Source organism: Nilaparvata lugens, chromosome X (genome assembly GCF_014356525.2).
Source record: "Nilaparvata lugens isolate BPH chromosome X, ASM1435652v1, whole genome shotgun sequence".
Lineage (NCBI taxonomy): Eukaryota > Metazoa > Arthropoda > Insecta > Hemiptera > Delphacidae > Nilaparvata > Nilaparvata lugens.
The window spans coordinates 2720194-2741933 of record NC_052518.1 but is presented as its reverse complement, the minus strand read 5'-3'; the positions used below and the strand labels follow the sequence as shown (position 1 = coordinate 2741933).

The 21740-nt window shown below is 33.7% G+C and overlaps 2 protein-coding genes across 2 annotated transcripts in view; one reads left to right on the top strand and one right to left on the bottom strand.

Annotated features, from left to right (window-relative positions):
• Window positions 1–1003: 1003 nt before the first annotated feature.
• LOC111046906 (glutarate-semialdehyde dehydrogenase) overlaps window positions 1004–21740 on the bottom strand; it is a 41095-nt gene continuing 20358 nt past the window's right edge. The window contains exons 6-10 of the mRNA XM_022332558.2: window positions 21266–21373; window positions 19267–19430; window positions 16490–16645; window positions 11536–11708; window positions 1004–2438 (exon numbers count right to left, since the gene is read on the bottom strand). Of these exons, the coding sequence (XP_022188250.2) occupies window positions 2174–2438; window positions 11536–11708; window positions 16490–16645; window positions 19267–19430; window positions 21266–21373 (866 nt within the window). The 3' untranslated portion in view covers window positions 1004–2173. The remainder of the gene's footprint in view (window positions 2439–11535; window positions 11709–16489; window positions 16646–19266; window positions 19431–21265; window positions 21374–21740) is intronic.
• LOC111046899 (RNA exonuclease 1 homolog) overlaps window positions 14835–21740 on the top strand; it is an 85343-nt gene continuing 78437 nt past the window's right edge. The window contains exon 1 of the transcript XR_005573108.1: window positions 14835–14966. The gene's annotated coding sequence lies outside the window, so the exon portion shown is untranslated. The remainder of the gene's footprint in view (window positions 14967–21740) is intronic.

Genomic DNA, 21740 nt, shown 5'->3' with positions numbered 1-21740 from the left:
ACACCAATAACATTAAATTGGAAGACTTCAATAATATATCTTGAAAGACTTGTCATTGGAAGACTATTGATTTGGTCTACTCTAGAAACGGGAATTCTTACAACATTCAAACTTACACTAATTACAGAAAAATATTTCAACTAAATAAACTAATAGTAACCTGATAGATATGGCACAAATGGCAACTTATTGATAATTCTAACATACAACATAATTCTAAAAAGAAAGATAGGTGCTCTAATCTACGCTATGACTTAAAAATAATGTTATCAACTCTAGGAACATTCTGATCCAACATTTCCCGCTCTTGTCACCACCTCTTAATAGTGAAATTTTTGGTAAAAGCATCATCATATCTTTTAAAAAAATAAAATATGTATCTTAATATTTTAGTAAGGAATGTAACTGAAAGTCTGCCTGAAAGAAAATAATGGAAATATAATACTGTCAGGCATTCAAGCAAGATCTTGAACAAAGATCTGCTTGATCTTGCTATTAAGATCTTAGATATAATTTTGCTGCTTGTTAGTTTTATCTATTTTTCAATCCCCTATAAAAATTTCATCATGTTCACAAGCATTAATCTTCTACAAAGAAAGCTTGATAAAAAATAATAATATTGAGTGACCTGGCTGGCTCAGGTCTGGTGTCAGAGTTTTCAGGTCGCAACTGATCAATTTCAGGGCCTCTGACATGACCTAACGTCCACTTTTTAGGCAGCCGGGACCGACGGCTTAACGTGTTCATCCGAAACACGGGAGTGGCCCGAGATAAATATCTTGCCCGGGCCGGGATTTGAACCCGGTCTCTGATCCACTCGGCTACGGCCACTCCTATAGGCTTGATAATTATGTAGAAATGATTGAAACTCACCCAACGATAAATACAAGAGATGGGAGTTCCACAATTAATTCAATTGATGTTGATTAAAATTAATAGATACTTTCAATAAAATGAAGAAAAATGTTATTCTATGTTGATTAATATTGATAGATATTTTTTAAAAATATGAAAAGGAACAGTGTTCTATCTAGAAATCCAGTAGGTATGGAAACGAACGCAGTATTCTAGATTAACTGAATCCTTTTATTGTAGAACAAATTTGGATAAAAAACTGTTTTTGAATAAAGAAATCTTTTAAAATCTTGACTTGCATTCATCTGATATACAATTTGTATTGTGGTTTAGGATATTCCAAAGTAAAGACTTCAAGCTTTACAATATGGATTATAAAAGCATTCAACTTATATCCTAATTTTATTGTATTTCAGGATATTCCGAAGTAGAGACTTCAAGCTTTACAACATGGGTTATAAAAGCATTCAACTTATATCCTATTTCTATTGTAGTTCAAGATATTCCAAAATAGAGACTTCAAGATTCAATAACTTGGCTAACTAACATTTTTCAGATTTCCGTTTTTTAACTGTAGTTTAGGATATTCCAAAGTAGAGACTTCAAGCCTCAAAAATGTGGCTAGCATTCAACAGATTCCTAATTTTAACTGCGGTTTAGGATATTTGAAAATAGAAATTTCAAGATTCATGAACATGGTTAGCATTCAACAGATTTATGATTTTCATAGTAAAGGCTTTAAGATTCAAAAACTTGGCTAGCATTCAACTTATATCCGACTTTTATTGTAGTTAAGAATATTCCAAAACAGAGACTTCAAGATTCAAAAAGGTTACTAGCGTTCTTGATTTTTACTGCGGTTTAGGATATTTCAAAATAGAGACTCCAAGATTCAAAAAATTTGCTAGTGTTCAACTGATTCATGATTTTAACTGTAGTTTAGGATATTCCAAAGTAGAGACTTTTATTAAAAAATGTGGCTGGAATTCAACAGATTTCTAATTTTAACTGCGGTTTGGGACATTTGAAAATAGGAGTTTGAAGATTCATAAACATGGTTAGCATTCAACAGATTTATGATTTCACCTGCGGTTGTGGATATTCCATAGTAAAGGCTTTAAGATTCATAAACGTGATTAGCATTCAACTTTTCTCCGATTTTTTATTGTGGTTCAGGATATTCCAAAATAGAAACTCCAAGATTCATAAATTCGGCAAGCATTCGAAATATTTGTGATTCTAACTGCGGTTTAGGATAGTCGACAATGTAAACCTCAAGACTAGACAGGTGGCTTCATCTGGGATAGATTAATGCATTCTAAATTCCTCCAAAACACAAGTATTTGATGTAAACATATTCTTCGATTCCATGGGAGGATCCCTCGCGACCAATTCCGGACTCCTTGACTCCACCGAATGCAGCCTCGGCAGCTGATATAAGGCCCTCATTGATGCCTATCATTCCAACTTCTAGATTTCTGGCTACGCGCCACGCTTGGTTCAAATCATTCGAGTAGAAATATCCAGCTAGACCTCGAGATGTACCGTTACTGATTGCTATAGCCTCCTCTTCCGTTTTGAACCTGTTTTCACATAAAAATTATATTTAAAAAGCGTTACCATGAAAAGAAAATGATCATTACAGTAAAATTTGAAATCAAAGTTCCCTGTTTTCAACTGTAATAGTGTGATATTGAGTGGGTATTATTGTAGTTGTTTGTGTGTATCTTATATTATTTTTCAGGTTTTTGAACTGAAATGAACTTTGATTTTACTGTTTGTTGAACCCTGCGTTTTTAGTGTGAGAATTGACTCTGTCTTGTTTGAATTTGCTAACTTGTCGCTTAGTTGTCAAAATTAAAGCAATTTTCGTGCATTTTCCAAGTGCAGTTTCAATTTCATGTCGAAAAAGCCACTGTATTTGAAAATTGTACGAGCATTGACTTTTTTGCAGCTTTGGCTTTTCCACTGGAAGTTATGCTCAACGCTCGTGGAGGGGGAATAATTTTCAGTGGAAAGGCCACAGTTGGAATCGAGACGTAACTGGGAAAACATGTAACGGTGTGCGAGCCTCGATCCTCTGAATGGGCCCATTTCCCATTCAGAGGGACAAATTATTAAGTTTTCAGTAATTTCTATCTAGTTCAGTAGGAAACCAAATTTTATAGAGTTAGTAGGAGTAGAATTAGGAAATTATTTGTGCGTGTGAGTTTAAATATAGTGAGTTTTATTAAAGCGTATGTGAGTGTTTCTGAAGAGTCCAAGTTTGAATATTGTTAAAATGGTGAGTGCCAAACTTTTGTTGTTTTTCTGATTAAGCTCAAAATTTAATTTCATAGAATGACCGAGGCCCAAATTCAAATGCAGCAAGTTAGCAGGTTCCCAAAATGTGTAGATTGGAATAATTGAATATATTTTTTGTGAATCAATTGCTGAATCAATCACTTTGTTCTGTTTGAAAATTTGACATGTTACCTGACTATTAATTCGTTCTACCTATTTAGAGTTCAATAAACCCGAAGTTGAATTTCATTAGAATTTTTCATTGAAGTTCCTGGCTCGTAGTTACTATAGTTGCTAGTTGCTGAAATAGGTGACAATTAGATAATGATGATAATCTGTGCATTTGAATGAACGAATCCACTAAAAGCTCCCAACCAATCAAGGATTCAAATAGAGATTTGATAGCATAATTTTGGTAAATATTATAGAAGAGAATAAACAACCCCCCTCCGTTTACATTGGTGGCTAGCGGTGGTATAGTCTGCAAGAATGACTATCAAACCACATGTATTCTTATATATTTCATATTTTGGAAGGTTAACTCAATAGAGACAAATATGTCACCGGTTGCAGAAATGTTGTCAGGTGTGGTGTAGGGTTAAAAATACCTCCACCGGTTACACAACTATTCAACTATGAATGATTGGGAAAGGACCAACAGGCTCAAAGCCCATTTCAACTTTATTTAATTTCTCACAGCATGTTTCAACCGTTGATGTCGTTTTCGAGTGAAAAAATAAATAATCTTCAACCCAATTACAAAGAAATCAGCTGGAAATTAAATCATATCAAATATTTTTTATTGCCATTAACACATACATGTATCGACAATGTCAATGTAAAGGTGCGTTCAGATTTACGCGCCGCGAACATGAGCAATTCACTTTTAATCAGCTGATGCCAAGCTTTCTATATCTGTATCTTACCGTTTCTGTAAAAATACAGATATAATCATCTGATTAAAAGTGAATTGCTCATGTTCGCGGCGCGTATATCTGTACGCACCTTTAGATACACATTAAAATTTGTGTACATGATAATATAAAATAATAGATTAGAAAAGTAGTACAGGTATTCTTACTCAAACCTAAAAGTTTACATTTGTATTTTCAAAGAACTCCAAGGATTTTCAACCAGCCAAACATCCAATTTTCTTAAAAATACACTTGTTGATTGTAAGAGTATTTACAAATGCTGTCAAATAGCTTATTATGAACTTTTTTGAAAATTACTATGTGACTTTTCCAATCTACAGTACTGAAAACTCATTTTTGCTTTATTTCGTGTATTATTTGAGTGGCAAAATAGCGACAAATAATAAGTTTAGCTTTCAAAAACTGGATTTGAATAAACAACTATCAAGTTTCCTCATAAAATTAGCAGTTCAAAAAAGTAAATCATATGAATAGAAAACAAATGATCATAATAGGAAATTAGAGGTAGTATTAAAAGTTATTTAATATGCTCACTCAATTGGGAATGCCATTAATGTTCGAAACAGGTTGTGAGAAATAAAATAAAATTGAAAACAGGGTACTTTATTTTTTTATTTTTATGTAAATACGAGTAGCCCTTATCAAGAAAGTGAATGTTATTGAAAACCTGTATTCCACAGGAACTGATTACGGATCAATATAGGATAAAATGTCCCACAAACATAGGTCCGAAAATGCTTCTCCACAATTAATCTTTTATAATTCTAATATATGTAATACTATAACTTTTAAGTGATTAACTATTGACTCTACGTGGAAGATCCATTAATTTATATATTTATGGAATTTCTCAGCTGAGAATTGAAGTGTTTTCTCAATTAATTATTTGTTTTAGAAGCTATGAAGTGCAGATATTTTTTGTAACATGAAACTATTTTGTGCGCTCTATTGTTGTGATATTTAAACATATTAATGATGTAATTATTATTACATGATGTAATAAAAACATATTCTATTCTATTTGTTTGCGAGTGTCATGTATCACGTTGCCTTGGTGTAAAGGTATCATCACACAGTAAACTGTATTCCTAGGTATAAAATAGATAAAAAGACACAGTAAACTGTATTCTAAGGTACAAAATAGATAAATAGACACAGTGAACTGTATTCCAAGGTACAAAATAGATAAATAGACACAGTAAACTGTATTCTAAGGTACAAAATAGATAAATAGACACAGTAAACTGTATTCCTAGGTATATAATAGATAAAGAGATACAGTGAACTGTATTCTAAGGTACAAAATAGATAAATAGACACAGTAAACTGTATTCCTAGGTATAAAATAGATAAATAGACACAGTAAACTGTATTCTAAGGTACAAAATAGATAAATAGACACAGTTAACTGTATTCCTAGGTATAAAATAGATAAAAAGATACAGTGAACTGTATTGTAAGGTACAAAATAGATAAATAGACAAAATTAGCTGTATTCCTAAGGTGCGTACAGATATACGCGCCGCGAACATGAGCAATTCACTTTTAATCAGCTGATGCCAAGCTTTTTATATCTGTATCTTACCGTTTCTGTAAAAATACAGATCTGATTAAAAGTGAATTGCTCATGTTCGCTGCGCGTATATCTGTACGCACCTCTAGGTATGCAATAATAAATAATCGTGAAATGGCTGGCTCAAGTCTGGTATCAAGGATTTTCAGGTCGCCCCATATTAATATCAGTGTTGACATGACTTAATGACTGTTTTTATAGGCAGCCAAGACTGATGGACTCAAAGTTTTCATCCGAAACACGGATATTCTCCAAGAAAAATATATTGATGGGACCAGGGAACGAACCCGGTCCTATGAACCATCAAACCTGTGATGATCCTATTTGGCTACGGCCACTTGAGGTATGAACTTGGGGTTATGACGAGGGAGTGGTGATTGTAGAGTCATTGTTAGAGTTTGAGACGGTGGTGGTAGGGTATACGGTAAAAGTACCTAATAGAGTTAGAAAAATATAGTTTTGAAGAATTTTACCGGGGGAATTAGGGATGCAGTACCTACCGTGATTGTTATTGTGCCTTTTTTGTGCCTTTATTGTGCCTAGTAGAGTTTGAGACGGTGGTGGTAGGGTATACGGTAAAAGTACCTAATAGAGTTAGAAAAATATAGTTTTGAAGAATTTAAGCGGGGGAATTAGGGATGCAGTACCTACCTTGATTGTTATTGTGCCTTTTTTTGTTGTGTTTCTTTCTACATAGTCTGTATAATAAGTAACCGGACTGACCTCAAGAAATTTTTTATGGGCAAAATATGTACAATTTTTCATTAGATATCTTCAAAGTAGTCCCTATTTGAGTCGATAACACGCTGATACCGGATTTTCAAATCCCTGAACGCTCCCTGGATGTCGGCAACCTCTATGCTGTCTAGAGCCCTCGTTGTAGCACGTTGAACGTTTTCCAGAGTCCCGAACCGCGTCCCCTTAAGTTGTCTCTTGATCTTGGGGAACAAAAAGAAGTCCGGTGGTGCCATATCCGGGCTGTAAGGAGGATGTGGCAACTTTACCCTCGACTGTTTGGACAACTGCTCGGTGACGAGCAGGCAGGTGTGCGACGGAGCATTGTCGTGATGGAGGATCCACGAATCGGCAATCCCCGGACGTACTTGATGAACCCGGGTGGTTAGTCGACGGAGCACCTCTCTGTAGTACTGGTCGTTTACAGTTTGGCCGGGTGGCACAAACTCTTTGTGAACGGCCAGTACTACAGAGAGGTGCTCCGTCGACTAACCACCCGGGTTCATCGAGTCCGTCTGGGTTTGCCGATTCGTGGATCCTCCATCATGACAATGCTCCGTCGCACACCTGCCTGCTCGTCACCGAGCAGTTGTCCAAACAGTCGAGGGTAACGTTGCCACATCCTCCTTACAGCCCGGATATGGCACCACCGGACTTCTTTTTGTTCCCCAAGATCAAGAGACAACTTATTAAGTGGACGCGGTTCGGGACTCTGGAAAACGTTGAACGTGCTACGACGAGGGCTCTAGACAGCATAGAGGTTGCCGACTTCCAGGGAGCGTTCAGGGATTTGAAAATCCGGTATCAGCGTGTTATCGACTCAAATAGGGACTACTTTGAAGATATCTGATGAAAAATTGTATTTTTTTGCCCATAAAAAATTTCTTGAGGTCAGTTCGGTTACTCATTATAAAGATCCTGTATCTTTCTAGTTTTATGTTTAAGAATTAGAAGTATTGTTTAATGAGATGACGCATTAATGTACAATATAAGTTGTATGTCTTGAATAAAGAGATTGATTGATTGATATAGGGGAAACGATTGAGTTGAGTTATGGTGATGGTATTAAGAGAATCATGGGGTTAACATTACAGTGTGAGAAGTGCGTTTCATTTGATTGTTCAGTTTATCTTGTACGGTTGTTATTTGATGTAGATGTATATAATTTGATGCATAGGATTTTATAAGCTTTAAATTATACAGAGTGATTATAAAAGGACTTTACAACTTTGAAAGAACATAAATATTTATTGAAATTACTTAAAGAATTGAGAAATGTGTCATCTTGTTACAAAACACTTCAAGTTTAAGGTGTGGGTGTTATTCTGGTTTAATGTGACAGCCGTTGGTAATGCGACATACATCCCACTGATAATCGATTTCTTCCCACACTCATACCAACATATCAGGCGTAACTTGTGCAACCGCAGCGATCCGAATGTGATCCGATTTCGGAGGTCATTACGATTGTCTGGTATAGGTGGAACATAAACCTTATCCTTAATGAAACCCCACAGGAAGAAATCCATCGATGTTAAGTCCAGTGAGCGAGGTGGCCATGCAATTGGCCTTGCACGGCCAATCCAGCGAAGTTGAAAGCGAATGACTGGAAAATCCCAAACTTCTGGAACGTTGGAAATGAGCTGGTGCACCGTCATGCAGAAAGTAAAAGGGCACTTGTTCATTTTGTTCAGCATTACGGTGCACCAGCTCATTTCCACAGAGAAGTTCCGGATTTTCTAGACAATTGATTTCAACTTCGCTGGATTGGCTGTGCTGGGCCAATTGCATGGCCACCTCGCTCACTGGATTTAATAACACCGATGGATTTTTTCCTGTGGAGTTTTATTAAGGATAAAGTTTATGTTCCACCTCTACCAGACAATCTTGATGACCTCCGAAATTGGATCACAATCAGATCGCTGCGTTTGCACAAGTTTTGCTGGTACGAGTGTGGCAAGAAATCGATTATCGGTGAGATGTATATTGCATTACCAATGGCTGTCACATCCAACCAAAATAACACCCACACCTTAAACTTGAAGTGTTTTATAACGAAATGACAGCTATCTCAATTCTGTAAGTAATTTCAATAAATATTTATGTGCTCTCAAAGTAGTTAAGTCCTTTTATAATCACCCTACATATTGGAAGCTGGAATTAAAAGGTAATGTTGTTGTTTTTACTTTATCTTTATAAAGCCCGGGATGTTTCCTTCTCATATGGCTTACTTTAGTAGATTGTTGATTTTTAGTAGATAATTTGTAGTAATAGTATTGAGGGTATAGTTATGGTGGTGTTGTAAGGAGAAGGGTAGAGTCGACTTACGGTATGAGAAGTAAATTTCTTTTCCTACAGTTACGTTGAAAAGTGGCCATTGCTGCACTGATTACAGAACGCAAAGAATCACTTTTCCGCTCTAGTGCGGGAAAAATTTTTCTGCACTCCAGATTTGCAACATGGCAACGCAAAATACTTAGTAGGTTATATGGAGCAACAGTGCAGCAAAATCAAAATGAAGTTGGTAACAGTGACTGCTGTGGCTGCTATAGTGAGCAGACGTGCAACCAAGCACAACGCGCTAATTATTATTCATTATATATTATAACCAAGGACAACGAGGACTTTAGGATTTTAGGATTAAGGTTTTTATCAATAATAAAATTACACAGAAAAACATTTGATGGATTTCAGGCAATTTTACCCATAATTACCCACTTTTCATATTCAATGGTAACTGTAGGAAAAACTTAATGTGAAATACGTGCGCAAAGTTCCTCTGCTGCACTCAAGAAACCATTCCACTCAAAGTAAACGTTTCTTTCGGTGCAGCAAACTGTCACTTTGCGCACTAGTTGCACAAATAACTATTTGATTGTTCAGTTTTTATGTTGTTTGATTGTTATTTGACGCAGATGATTTTAGTGATTGTTTGTGGGAATTTTATTGAGAGGCATATATGATTATGGTGGTGGTGTAAGGAGGAGGGTAGAGTCGACGTTACAGTATGAGAAGTAAATTTCATTTGATTGTTAGTTTTATATTTTTCAGTTGTTATTTGATGTGTATGTATTCCATATAGCTCTTCTTCGATTAGTTTTTTTGAGGGGAAGGTGTTCCAACTACTTATCGATTTCATCAGCTTGTTGATGAAAAATGGTTGAAAATGTGGTTAGTGAAATGGATATTTAGACTTTTTGTGTAGTTGAGAAGTTGATAATGTGGTAATTATTCATATTAAATAGAAAGGCTGAGAAATTGTCAAAAAACCAGATTTTATTGATAGTTGGAAATCTAATTTTCAAAATCTGTGGTTTCTTGACATTTTGGTTTCAAAATCTATTTGAAACCAAAATAGTTGGAAATCTAATTTTCAAAATCTGTGGTTTTTTGACATTTTGGTTTCAAATAGATTTTGAAACCAAAATGTCAAAAAACCACAGATTTTGAAAATTAGATTTCCAACTATCAATAAAATCTGTGGTATTTTGACAATTTCTTAGTCTTTTTATTTAATATGGATATTTAGATGTATGAGTGCTCTATGGTTTAGTGCTCTATGGTTTATGTTTGAGTGCTCTATGATTTTATGGTTTCCAGGTGTTTTAAGGTTGTAGCTACTTTGTATGTTCTACTTTTGTTAGTTAGATAATTATTTTCTTTTGAGATTTTGATTTCATTTTGTGATGGAGGTTATCTATTAGGTTCGATTCATAATTAATCTCCTATTAGGTTTTGATCTGTTTGTATGGTCTAGGTAATTATCTTTGTATGTTCTACTGTTGTTAGTTAGGTAATTATTTTCCTTTTGAGATTTTCATTTCATTTTGTGGTGAAGGTTATCTATTAGGTTTCATTCATAATTAATCTCCTATTAGGTTTTGATCTGTTTGTATGGCCTAGGTAATTATCTTTGAATGTTCCACTGTTATTATGACTTGCTGTTATCATATAGGTAATTATTTTCTTCTGAAGTGTTGATTTTATTTTGTGGTGGCGGTTGGTTATCTTGAGAAAAGATAGCATAGAAAGATATCCTATTGTTAGTTACGTAATTATTTTCCTTTTGAGATTTTTATTTCATTTTGTGGTAAAGGTCATCTCTTATGTTTCATTCATAATTAATCTCCTATTAGGTTTTGATCTGTTTGTATGGCCTAGGTAATTATCTTTGAATGTTCCACAGTTATTATGACTTGCTGTTATCGTATAGGTAATTATTTTCTTTTGAAGTGTTTATTTTATTTTGTGGTGGCGGTTATCTAGAGAAAGGATAGCATAGAAAGATATCCTATTGCATAGATCGTTCATGTTCCGAATTTGAAGCAGATTTTTTGTTAACTCGAGTAGATTACTATAGACTACTGTCTTACCAAAAATAACTTTTAGATGAGTTTTTTCGGTCGTTTTTGGTAAATTGAATAACTTTCTCAAAAATTGATATTTTCAGAAAATCTTTGTTTCATTAGATCAACAATACTATGAAGAATCCATCCTTAAAATCTCATGGTTTTATCTCTCACAGAACTTGAAATGTTGTGGCACAAAAATTTAAACTTTTGGCGCTCATATCTAAAAAATAATGATCGAAAATAGCTATTTATGTAATAAGAGCGTAATGCGCGACTTTATCGCTCGCGCAAAACAGTTATCACGCGACGCGAAGCGGAGCGTGATAATTTCGCAAGAGCGATAAAGAAGCATTACGCGCGAATTACATACAAAATTTTTTCTACAACTGCCCAAACCTGTTAAATTACTTATATCGGCGGAGTTACAATTACCGACTTTTTAGGTTAAGATCTGACCTTTTGGCGAGCTGCTTACCATCAGCTGATTGGCGAGCGTAAAGAAAATTTACTGCTCATGCGCGGATGGTTAGCGAGCGAAAAAGTAGATTCTCCTCAGAAATAAGCTGTTTTACGAGGAGAATTGAGTATTTAAATTTTTTTTTACGCGCAGTTGTAGAAAAAAAATGTTTTCCTGAGAAAACGTTTTAATTTTGATAGCTTAATAGTATACTAATCGAAAAACTTTGAAAAATATCAACAGTGGAGAGTTTAATTTTAGCCTTTGCACAGCCTTAACGTGAATCACAGTATAATTTATGTAGACGTGATTAGCGAAAGCGAATGGATTTTTGTGTGAACTTACTTCAAGCAAACAGCAATTGGACCGAAAATTTCTTCAGTGTAACACGCCATATTCGGCTTGATATCGACCAGAAGTGTCGGCACATAGAACAATTCGCCAATGTTGGACGCTCTTTCACCCCCATGCAGCACTTTGGCCCCCTTGTCCACAGCATCTTTTACTATTGCCTCCACCTTTAAAAAAACAAATCAATAGTTTACATTAATAAATAGAATTATAGTACCCTTTAGGAAATGAAATGTCACAAGGAAGTAGAATTGGGAGAGGAGTGAGACAGGGTTGCAGCTTGTCCCCAACATTATTCAACTGCTACCTGGAGGAAATGATTGGAAAGAGTTTGTCAGGTAAAAGGGGGGTAAAGATTGGAGGGAGAAGAATAGAATGTATCAAGTTTGAAGATGACATGGCTGTGCTGGCTGAAAATGAGCGCGCAATGAATGATATGTTAAAACATATCAATCACTGTTGTGAAGAGTATGCGATGAGAGTGAATGTGAAGAAAACAAAAAGTATGGTGATCAGCAAGACTCCAAGGAAAGCAACAATCAACATAGGATTGCATCACATTGAACAGGTGTCATCATTCTGGTACCTTGGGTGTATGATTAAAGAGGATATGCGATGTGATTTAGAAGTAAAAGTGAGAATTGCAAGAGCAAAGGAGGCATTCAGCAATATAAGAAGATTGGTGAGTAGCAAAATGCAAATAGAACTGCGGAAGAAGATGGCCAAGTGTTTTGTGTGGAGCGTGGCTCTCTATGGAGCGGAAACCTGGACTCTCAGAAAGCAGGAAGAGAAGAGATTGGAGGCCTTTGAAATGTGGGTGTGGAGGAGGATGGAGAGGATCAGCTGGATGGATAAAGTGAGGAAGGAGGAGGTACTGCGTAGAGTAGGAGAGGAAAGGAATATTATGGCAGTGATAAGGAGACGAAAGCGGAACTGGCTGGGACACTTGCTGAGGCATGGCGGACTACTTGTGGAGACAATGGAGGGGACTGTGCAAGGAGGGAGGGTGCTGGGACGAAAAAGAGTGAAGTTGGTGAATGATATCAGGGAGGAGGGAAAGTACTCCAAGATGAAGACAATTGCACAGGACAGAGAGGAATGGAGAAGGAGGAATCATGTTTAGACCTGCCCTAGGGCAGAACACTAGTAATAATAATAATAATAGTACCCTTTGAAATTAATTAAATAATATAATAAGAATACAAATTATAACTACTAGTTTCGGTGATCACACCATCGTCAGTTTATAAAATAAATTTCATATAAATGTTTACTAATAGTTTTGTTATTTTAAATAATTATCATCTTCAAGTAAATTATTTTAACAGCTGCCCCTATCCATCAAGTGATTTATTTGAGACTTTTTAGTTTTAATTTTTTTCGAAAATTGGGTTATGATTCTCCATATTATGGGTGATGTTTAGTATATTATTATTATTAAGTTTCTATTTTATAAATACAAGAAAGTAGTCCTGAATTCATACATACATTTTAAAGCTGTGCAAAGGCTAAAAATAAACTTTTTACTCGTGATATTTTTCATAGTTTTTTGATTTGTATATCATCGAGCTATCAAAATGAAAAAAGTTTTCTCAGGAAACCATTTTTTTCTGATCATTACTTTCTGAGATATGAGCGCCTGACGTTTAAATTTTTGGGACAGAACATTTCAAATTCGGTTCGATATAAATCCATGAGATTTAGAGGATGGATTATTCATGGTATTGTTGATCTAGTAAAAAAAATTCTGAAAATATCAATTCTTGGAAAAGTTATTCAATTTACTAAAAATAACTCAACTAAAAGTTATTTTTAATAAATTGAATAACTATCTTAAAAATTGATATTTTCAGAAAATTTTTGTTTTACTAGATAAACAATACCATGAAAAATCTATTCTCTAAATCTCATGGATTTATCTCTTACCGAATTTGAAATGTTCTGTCCCAAAAATTTAAACTTTAGGCGATCATATCTCAAAAAGTAATGATCAGAAAAAAAATGTTGTCCTGAGAATACTTTTTCATTTTGATAGCTTTATGATATACAAATCGAAAAACTTGGAAAAATATCACCAGTAGAAAGTTTATTTTTAGCTTTTGCACAGCCCTAAGTTTACATCAATTATTTCTTACATTCAATACTTATTGATCTGTCAACAATTTAGTGAGTAAATAAATAGTATCAAAATTGATAGAAAATAGTTAATATGACAAACTAAAGTATGAGGATCATTGTGTTTCAACCTATGATTGACCATAAATAGAAGAAAATGTTTTTCACTAAAAGTTCCTTACACTCATACTAAAAATGTTAGGCGCATGTAAAAAAATCCAGACATTAACTATTTCGATGGCACTTGATTACTAAGTTATAACTTTAATCTTCGAAGACATATTATTATAATTATTAAACTATTATTATTCAACTATTCAATACTTGAAGATATTTTAATATGGCAGAAAAACTATTTTATTTCTTTTTAGTCGGTAGAAAAACGTCGGTTATCAAGAGTTCCTTTACTATATTCATTATCTTCCTTTTAGATCTACATAAGCATCTTAAATCAAATCAGGAACATGTGAAGTAAACCTGATAATATGTTATTTACATGCGTAACTAATGCAATATCTTATTAAAATCTGACCACAATGCATGTGATTTGTAATAAATAAATTGATACATTTTTCTCTTAATTATAATCAACGATATTCTGTTATCCAAAAAACATTTATGAACATTTATGAACATTTATAAGTGATTTTTGGAAGTCATTCAAAAATAAATGAAGAATAAGAATAAATGAGTCAATACAAAAAAAAATTATAGATTAAATTTTCATCAGGTTCTGACCCACGCTATATTCTTTACATATTATATAGTTCCTATTAGCTGTTAAAAATAAATCCAAGCTTCCATCTAGTTGGAAACTGTTCGAAAATTGCATTAAAATGCAGCCGAGAGCGACGATTTAACGTGTCCATGATAAATATCTTGTCCAGGCCGGGATTCGAACCCGGGCCTCTGAATTTTAAAAACAACATCTAATCCACTCGACAAGGTCACTCCAAAAGATTAAAAAGTTAGATAAAGATTAAAAAATTGATAAATCAATCGTCGAGTCACCGTTTAATTAATTTTACGACGACCACTTGATAAGGAGTTTCTGATTGCTAACTTGGGTCGTCTTTCAAGTGTAAACAAACTGCGCTATCACTTATCTATTATTATCGCTTATCTATTAATTAGGGCTTATCTATTAATAAAATACGGTAGTTATAAAATTAATCCTTGGGCGGTGTTGTTATTTATAGTTGTGTTTCAACAGAAGGCATTCGTAAAAGAAACTATTCAAAGATTCTTTCATTTGTAAAATAAAACACAAATTTGGATATTCACTACATTTTCATTGCAGTTTGCCGTGGGTGAGTGAATTTATTATCAATTGTATATTGTGCTTTAGTTTGAGTATAATAGTATAAAATAGAATCGCTGCCTTTATGTTGTTCTAGGAGTAATAAATAGAGAAAAAATTGCATAAGAATATATCCCATGATATAGGGTATTTATGTTCCAAATTTCACTGTCAAGAGTCAAGTCGATAGTTATAGTAGTTATTTTTCGTGAAGCTATGTGACGCTAGTAGTCTCTCATACTGTACCGTTTTTACACTTCTCACTCGGCCCAAACAGTGATAATATACAGTAGTCGACAGTAATCGGCTAGTCTACAAAAAATCTTCTTGAAATTTGGAACATAAACGACCTATCCATGAGATATCTTCTTATGCTATAATTTCTCTATAGTAGAGTAAAGTAGAGTAGAGTAGAGTAGAGTAGAGCTATTGACACCTGACTTGTGCTGAACAAGGATATAAAAAGCCTTCATTAAGCAATGCTGTTTTTTTCTTGATGAGAATCGATTTATATAGCTATATAGCTTTGCCTTAGTTGATGGCAGATTGTGCAGTTAATTTAAATAAAAATAAATGTCTGTCTGCGACCAGTTAAGACAAAATTTTTCCACAACTTATCTGGACTGATATTGATCTAGTAAGGGCTTTATTTCTCGACTAATAGGAACTATATAATATGTTTTATAATATGATAATATTTATACTAAAGTGATGACCACGTTAGAATGGCAGAGGAGAAAGATAGGGAAACAGCGTTGCCGATTCTCTGCCTTGCCACTGCCTTCTGATAGATGATATCAGTATGATTGATTTAGTAGTTCACTGCTCATTCTTAAAATCACTTCACTTATATGGGCTACTTTATTAAAATTAATAAAAACAATATAAAAACACTTGTAGTAACCTTTCATTAAAAAATTTAAAATATTTATCGACCAGTTTCGACCATTGGTCATTTGGTCTTTGGTCATGACCAATGGTCGAAACTAGACGTTAAATATTTTAAAGTTTTTAATAAAAGGGCTCTACAAGTTTTTATTAATCTGCTCATTCTTGATTTAAATGATCAATTTTATTTTTATTCGTGAAAAATATATTTCTCAATAATTTAATTATTAACTTTCATAATTGATATCAGGATAGCTGATACCAGTATAACTGATGTAATATTATTAACTGCTCATTCTTGTTCAAAATAATAAAATTTATTCGTCAAAGAAATATATTTCTCATTGATTTAATAAGGAATCTTCATATTCGAGATCAAATATTTTGTTGATTAATTATATTTCTACATGGTTAAAAAACAAGCTGGCGACATTGCAGAGCTAGAAAAGGATAGCACTATCTGCTTTGTTGAATGATAGACAAGGATAGCAACACTAATGTCATTCATCCCCTCATCATTGTCACCTGGGCTTAAAATACTCGTGAAGAATTGCCCTTGAATATAAATAAATGTTATATCAAATACTGCCATTATAACATGGACCTCACTATAGTATAATTCTGTGCGTAGTAAGACAAACTTACCTTTTTCACTTGGGCTGCATTGATAAGAGGTCCTTGATTTACATCACAATCCATTCCATTTCCAAGTTTGAATTTGCTCATCCTGTCTCTCAGCTTTTCGACAAATTCGTCGAAGACGCCATCTTGAATTATGAATCTATTTGCACTTATGCATGTCTGAAAATGGTCAAAAACATAAACTCAAAGAAAATTTAGTAGCCTTTATTTATTTTGTCTCAATTGATTTAGTATGTATTTCTAAAATAGTATGAATAAATTTTATCGTTTAGTCTTCAGAAACATCATCCACTTCAAAAAATATGAATGAAATATCACTATATGTTATTTGAAAGTGATGATTATATTCTATTCAAATAATGATTTAATCATTTAAATAATAATATTGAACACAAATGGTATAAATAAAAATCATGGCCTTGACATAATAAATAAACAAAATGTTTATCGTTGTTTTGAGATTGATATCAGTCTTATCACAATAATTGATAACAAACATTTTTGTACATAAATATAAAGAAAATAAAAATCTCAGTACCCTTTTTTTAAAATATTTTATCACAACATGTTTCGGTCATTTATCAAAATTGCATTATGTTGTGATAAAATATTTTAAAAAAAGGGTACTGAGATTTTTATTTTCTTTATATTTATATTACAAGTAGCCCTATACAGGAAAGAGATTTTTGTACATATATATTAAATTGATCATTCTCTGACGACAAAACTTTTACGGCGCTTACTAATAAGAAATTCTTAAACATAATATAAAATTACTAGATTTATTGATACTTATTACATACTTTAGAATTATTTGATAAATTCAGGATAAATAATATTTCAATTAGAATCTTACAAGCTATAAATGATTTGTTGACAAGAATTGAATATACTCTGAATGAATAGAAAACATTTCAATCTTTTCTCCTTTGATATTAAGGCTGTGCAAATAAGGCTTAAAATAAACTTTCTACAAGTGATATTTTTCAAATATTTTCGATTTGTATATCATCAAGGTATCAAAATGAGAATGTTTTCTCAGGAAAACATTTTCTTATGATCATTACTTTTTGAGATATGAGCGCCTAAAGTTTAAATAATTGGGACAGAACATTTCAAATTCGGTAAGAGATAAATCCATGAGGTTTGAAGGATTGATTTTCCATGGTATTGTTGATCTAGTAAAATAAAAATTTTCTGAAAATATCGATTTTTGAGAAAGTTATTCAATTTACTAAAAATGACCAAAAATGATTTTTTTAGTTATATTTGGTATTTTTTGGTAAATTGAATAACTTTCTCAAAAATTGATATTTTCAGAAAATTTTGGTTTTACTAGATTTTTGTTTTTTATCTGGCACCTGCTGAAAAACCCACGGGTTTAGCAAGACCCAAAAATGTAAAAATGTTTTCTAATAAAATTGATTGATTGATCAACAATACCATGGAGAATCTATCCTCTAAATCACATGGATTTATCTCCTACCAAACTTGAAATGTTCTGTCCTAAAAATTTAAACTTTGGGCGATCATATCTCAAAAAGTAATGATCGGAAAAAATGTTTTCCTGAGAAACCTTTTTCATTTTGATAGCTTCATGATATACAAATCGAAAAACTTTGAAGAATATCACCAGTAGAAAGTTTATTTTTAGCCTTTGCACAGCCTTAAATTGTTCTATTCAAATAAAGATGAGATTCTTCAAATAGGACTTCAATTTTTTGTGTCAGGAGAATACTGTGTAACCAACTAAAGTTTAACTCAGTACCTTATAATCGAAATAAAAACAAAATATTCCTCTATTAAATGCTAAAAAGTCAGAATGCTTAATGTTAAATCCATACTATACTACTATAGCCCACTACACTTGTAATGTTTTAAAGTGAAAAAATGAAGGCATCTATCTATCCACTGTATTGATTAATTTTTTCCCAAGGTAGAAGATATTTATTCCTAGTTTACTACTGAATATTAAGTTGTTTTCAAATTTGATCTATTGAAAATGAGATACTATAATTAATCCTTAAAGCGGTCGTCACACCAACGTCTGCTAGCGGTAGCGAGCTCGCTCCCGCGGAGGTAGTTTTTCTGGAAGCAGTTCACACCAAAAAACGTCCGCCAGCGGTAGTTTGGTTTTGTTCTTGTTTTGATGAGGCTGGTTTTCTAAAAGTGGTGGAAGGCCGGCAACCAGAGTGCTGTACTTCGCCTCTTTATAATTGTCGTTTCAGAAATCCCATATTATGGGTCGTTTCCTCACTTCTTCAATTAGGTTCTCCATTGAAGCAATAGTTGATTAAGAATATATGTAGATTAAATAAATATAATTAAATAATTTAAATAAAATGATGAACAACGAAAATGACAATGCAACAACGGAATACAATGCAAATGACAATAGCTCAGTTCCGACTGCAACACAAAATGTTGTGTCGCTGTAGGCATGCAAATGACTCATTGTCACGTGTGAGTCTCGGTATTCTGCGCATGCGCTACCGATGGCGAAGTTCTGGAGTTCGCTTTCCATGTTATTAGATTGGCCACGTCAGACCGAGCTCACTACCGCTAGCGGTACTCCCACTAGGAGACGTTTCAAAAGTTCGCCTGGCTCGCGAAGTGAAACTACCGCCGAGGTACTACCTCAGCGGTAGCGAGCTCGGTGTGACCTGCACAACGTAATAGCATGGAAGGCGAGTTTTTTGACTTCGCTACCGCCGCGGACGCGAGCTCGGTGTGACCTGCCCTTAAGAGATAATTATTAAGTATAAAAGAAGAGAACTAACCTGTCCACAATTTCTAAATTTAGAAGCAATAGCACCTTCAACTGCCTTATTTATATCAGCTGAGTTGAATACGATGAATGGTGCATTCCCTCCAAGTTCCAGTCCAACTCGCTTGATTCCAGTAGCGCACTGCTTATAAAGAAGTTTTCCTACTTCGGTTGATCCTAAAAATAAATTTGCGATAATCAAGTTCAATTATCTAGAAATCTGTAAGGATTGTCTCAAATGCCTGCATAGTATATTTTCAATTTTTTGAGATCTTTTGTAGTTTTTGGTCAGGAGAACAATATAACAATATTTATATTATTAAAGGTTTGTGTGACTGCCATTATTTGCTAGTCCATTTAGGGCCGGTTTCCGAGCTCGGGATTTAGTCAAGTTCTAGACTTTAAACAGCTGGAGTCAGAAAATTAGCTCTCCAAAACGGGGCGTGGTCGCAGTTTTTAAACAGTAGTCGCAGTTTTTATTTTCCCATTTCTATAATTGGAAACGTTTTTCCTTGACGGAATTAAACATTTCTAAATAATTCAAAACAGCTGAAATTTTACACTATTCTCTCTTTATTTTATGTTGTGTTTAATTTTCTAGTTTTTTTGAAATTTAATTCAAACGTGACTGTGACTGTGACAATGACTACGACTACGACTACGCCCCGTTTTGGAAAGCCAATTTTCTGATTCCAGCGATTTAAAGTCTAGAATTTGGTCAAATCCCAAGCTCGGAAACCGTCCCTTAGTGTGAACCACTTTATTTATCATTACAATTATAACAATGATCTATAATGATAGACATAGTAATATAAAAGAGGAAAAGCTAAGTTTAGCTTGGACTATTACTCTTTCAAATGTTAATGGTTATGAAGTCCAAAAGATTATAAAGGTGAAATAAAAACGATATTGTCAGTTTCAAATAATTTATTTGAGTGCCCTTAATCTCTTGAAAATAGTATTGGATTATCTTTATGAGATTACTATGTCTATCATTATATTTTTGTTATAATTGTAATGATAAATAAGATTTTTATTTCACATTTATATGGAGAAATTCCAAAATATTTCTGTTCATAGCGTAAATCCAGAAAATGATGTGTCAAGCACTTCATATTTTTGGTCCGAGAATACTCATTGAGAGTAATATTGAAAAGTGAAGTAGGCGAACTAGCGTTATGGTACAAATATTTCCAATTATAATTGAACTGATTGGTAGAGCAATTTTTAGGTTAAAGAATATCGCATTCATTCCTTTATAAGACATTTCTGAAACCTATTGAAAATAATTTAAGATACTTGAGATATTGTCAAAAAATAAAAATTATTTTAGTAAAAATTAATATTTCACAGGAGCATGCTTTCGTGTGTGCTCACACATCATCAGCTGTAAGATGCTGTTGGAGAGTAGAAGTCTTTTCAATATTATGGAAAATGTCCGCAACATATTCACTCTACACACTTAGGGCCGGTGGTTTCCGAGCTCGGGATCTAGCTAAGTCCTAGACTTTAAACAGCTGGAGTCAGAAAATTGGTTTTCCAAAACGGGGCGTAGTCGCAGTCATTGTCATAGTCACGTTTGAATTAGATTTCGAAAAACTAGAAAATTGAACACAAAATGAAATAAAGAGAAAATAGTGTAAAGTTTCAGCTATTTTGAATTATTTAGGAATGTCTAATTTCGTCAAGGAAAAACGTTTCCAATTATAGAAATGAGAAAATAAAAACTACGACTACTGTTATAAAAGCTGTGACTACGCCCCGTTTTGGAAAGCCAATTTTCTGACTCCAGCTGTTCAAAGTCTAGGACTTAGCTAAATCTTGAGCTCGGAAACCTGCCCTTAATCTCTTGAAAATAGTATTCGAATATCTTTATGAGATTTAAAACACTTCCCGATGATTATGAACTCACCAAACGTTGATTGATCTCTTATCATATTGTCAATCATCCCTCCCCTTAAACAAATAGATTTGGATTACCGACAACTCAAAAAATAAATAAAATTAATTACCTGTAAAAGAGAGTCCCGCAACTAGTGGGTTTTCGCATAGTTCTTTTCCAATAGGGGCAGCATTGGGGCGTCCACTTGTAACAATATTGATTACTCCTTTTGGAATACCTGAAACATAGCACACAATTATTTTGTAGAATTTGTCAAACATAAAAACGCAAAATAAGATTTAAAAAATATGAGAATTTACATAACAGTATGATTAGGCTAAACGGTTGGCGATGGTCCAAAAAACAAACAGGTTTATTTTATATCCATCGACTTCCGCCAACCACAGTTCAGTCATTGAATACAAAAATCTGGTGTGGCGCACTCACACAACTCTCCTTGCCATTATGAAAATTGATCACCTGACGCTAGTGTTCCCGCGCATCTCAAGTCTACTGTTCAAAGATTTGAGCCAGCTGGTGACAGGGCAATAACGCTGGAGACACACGAAGTCTGCTATCTCTTCATAGGGAATGATTTAATAGAA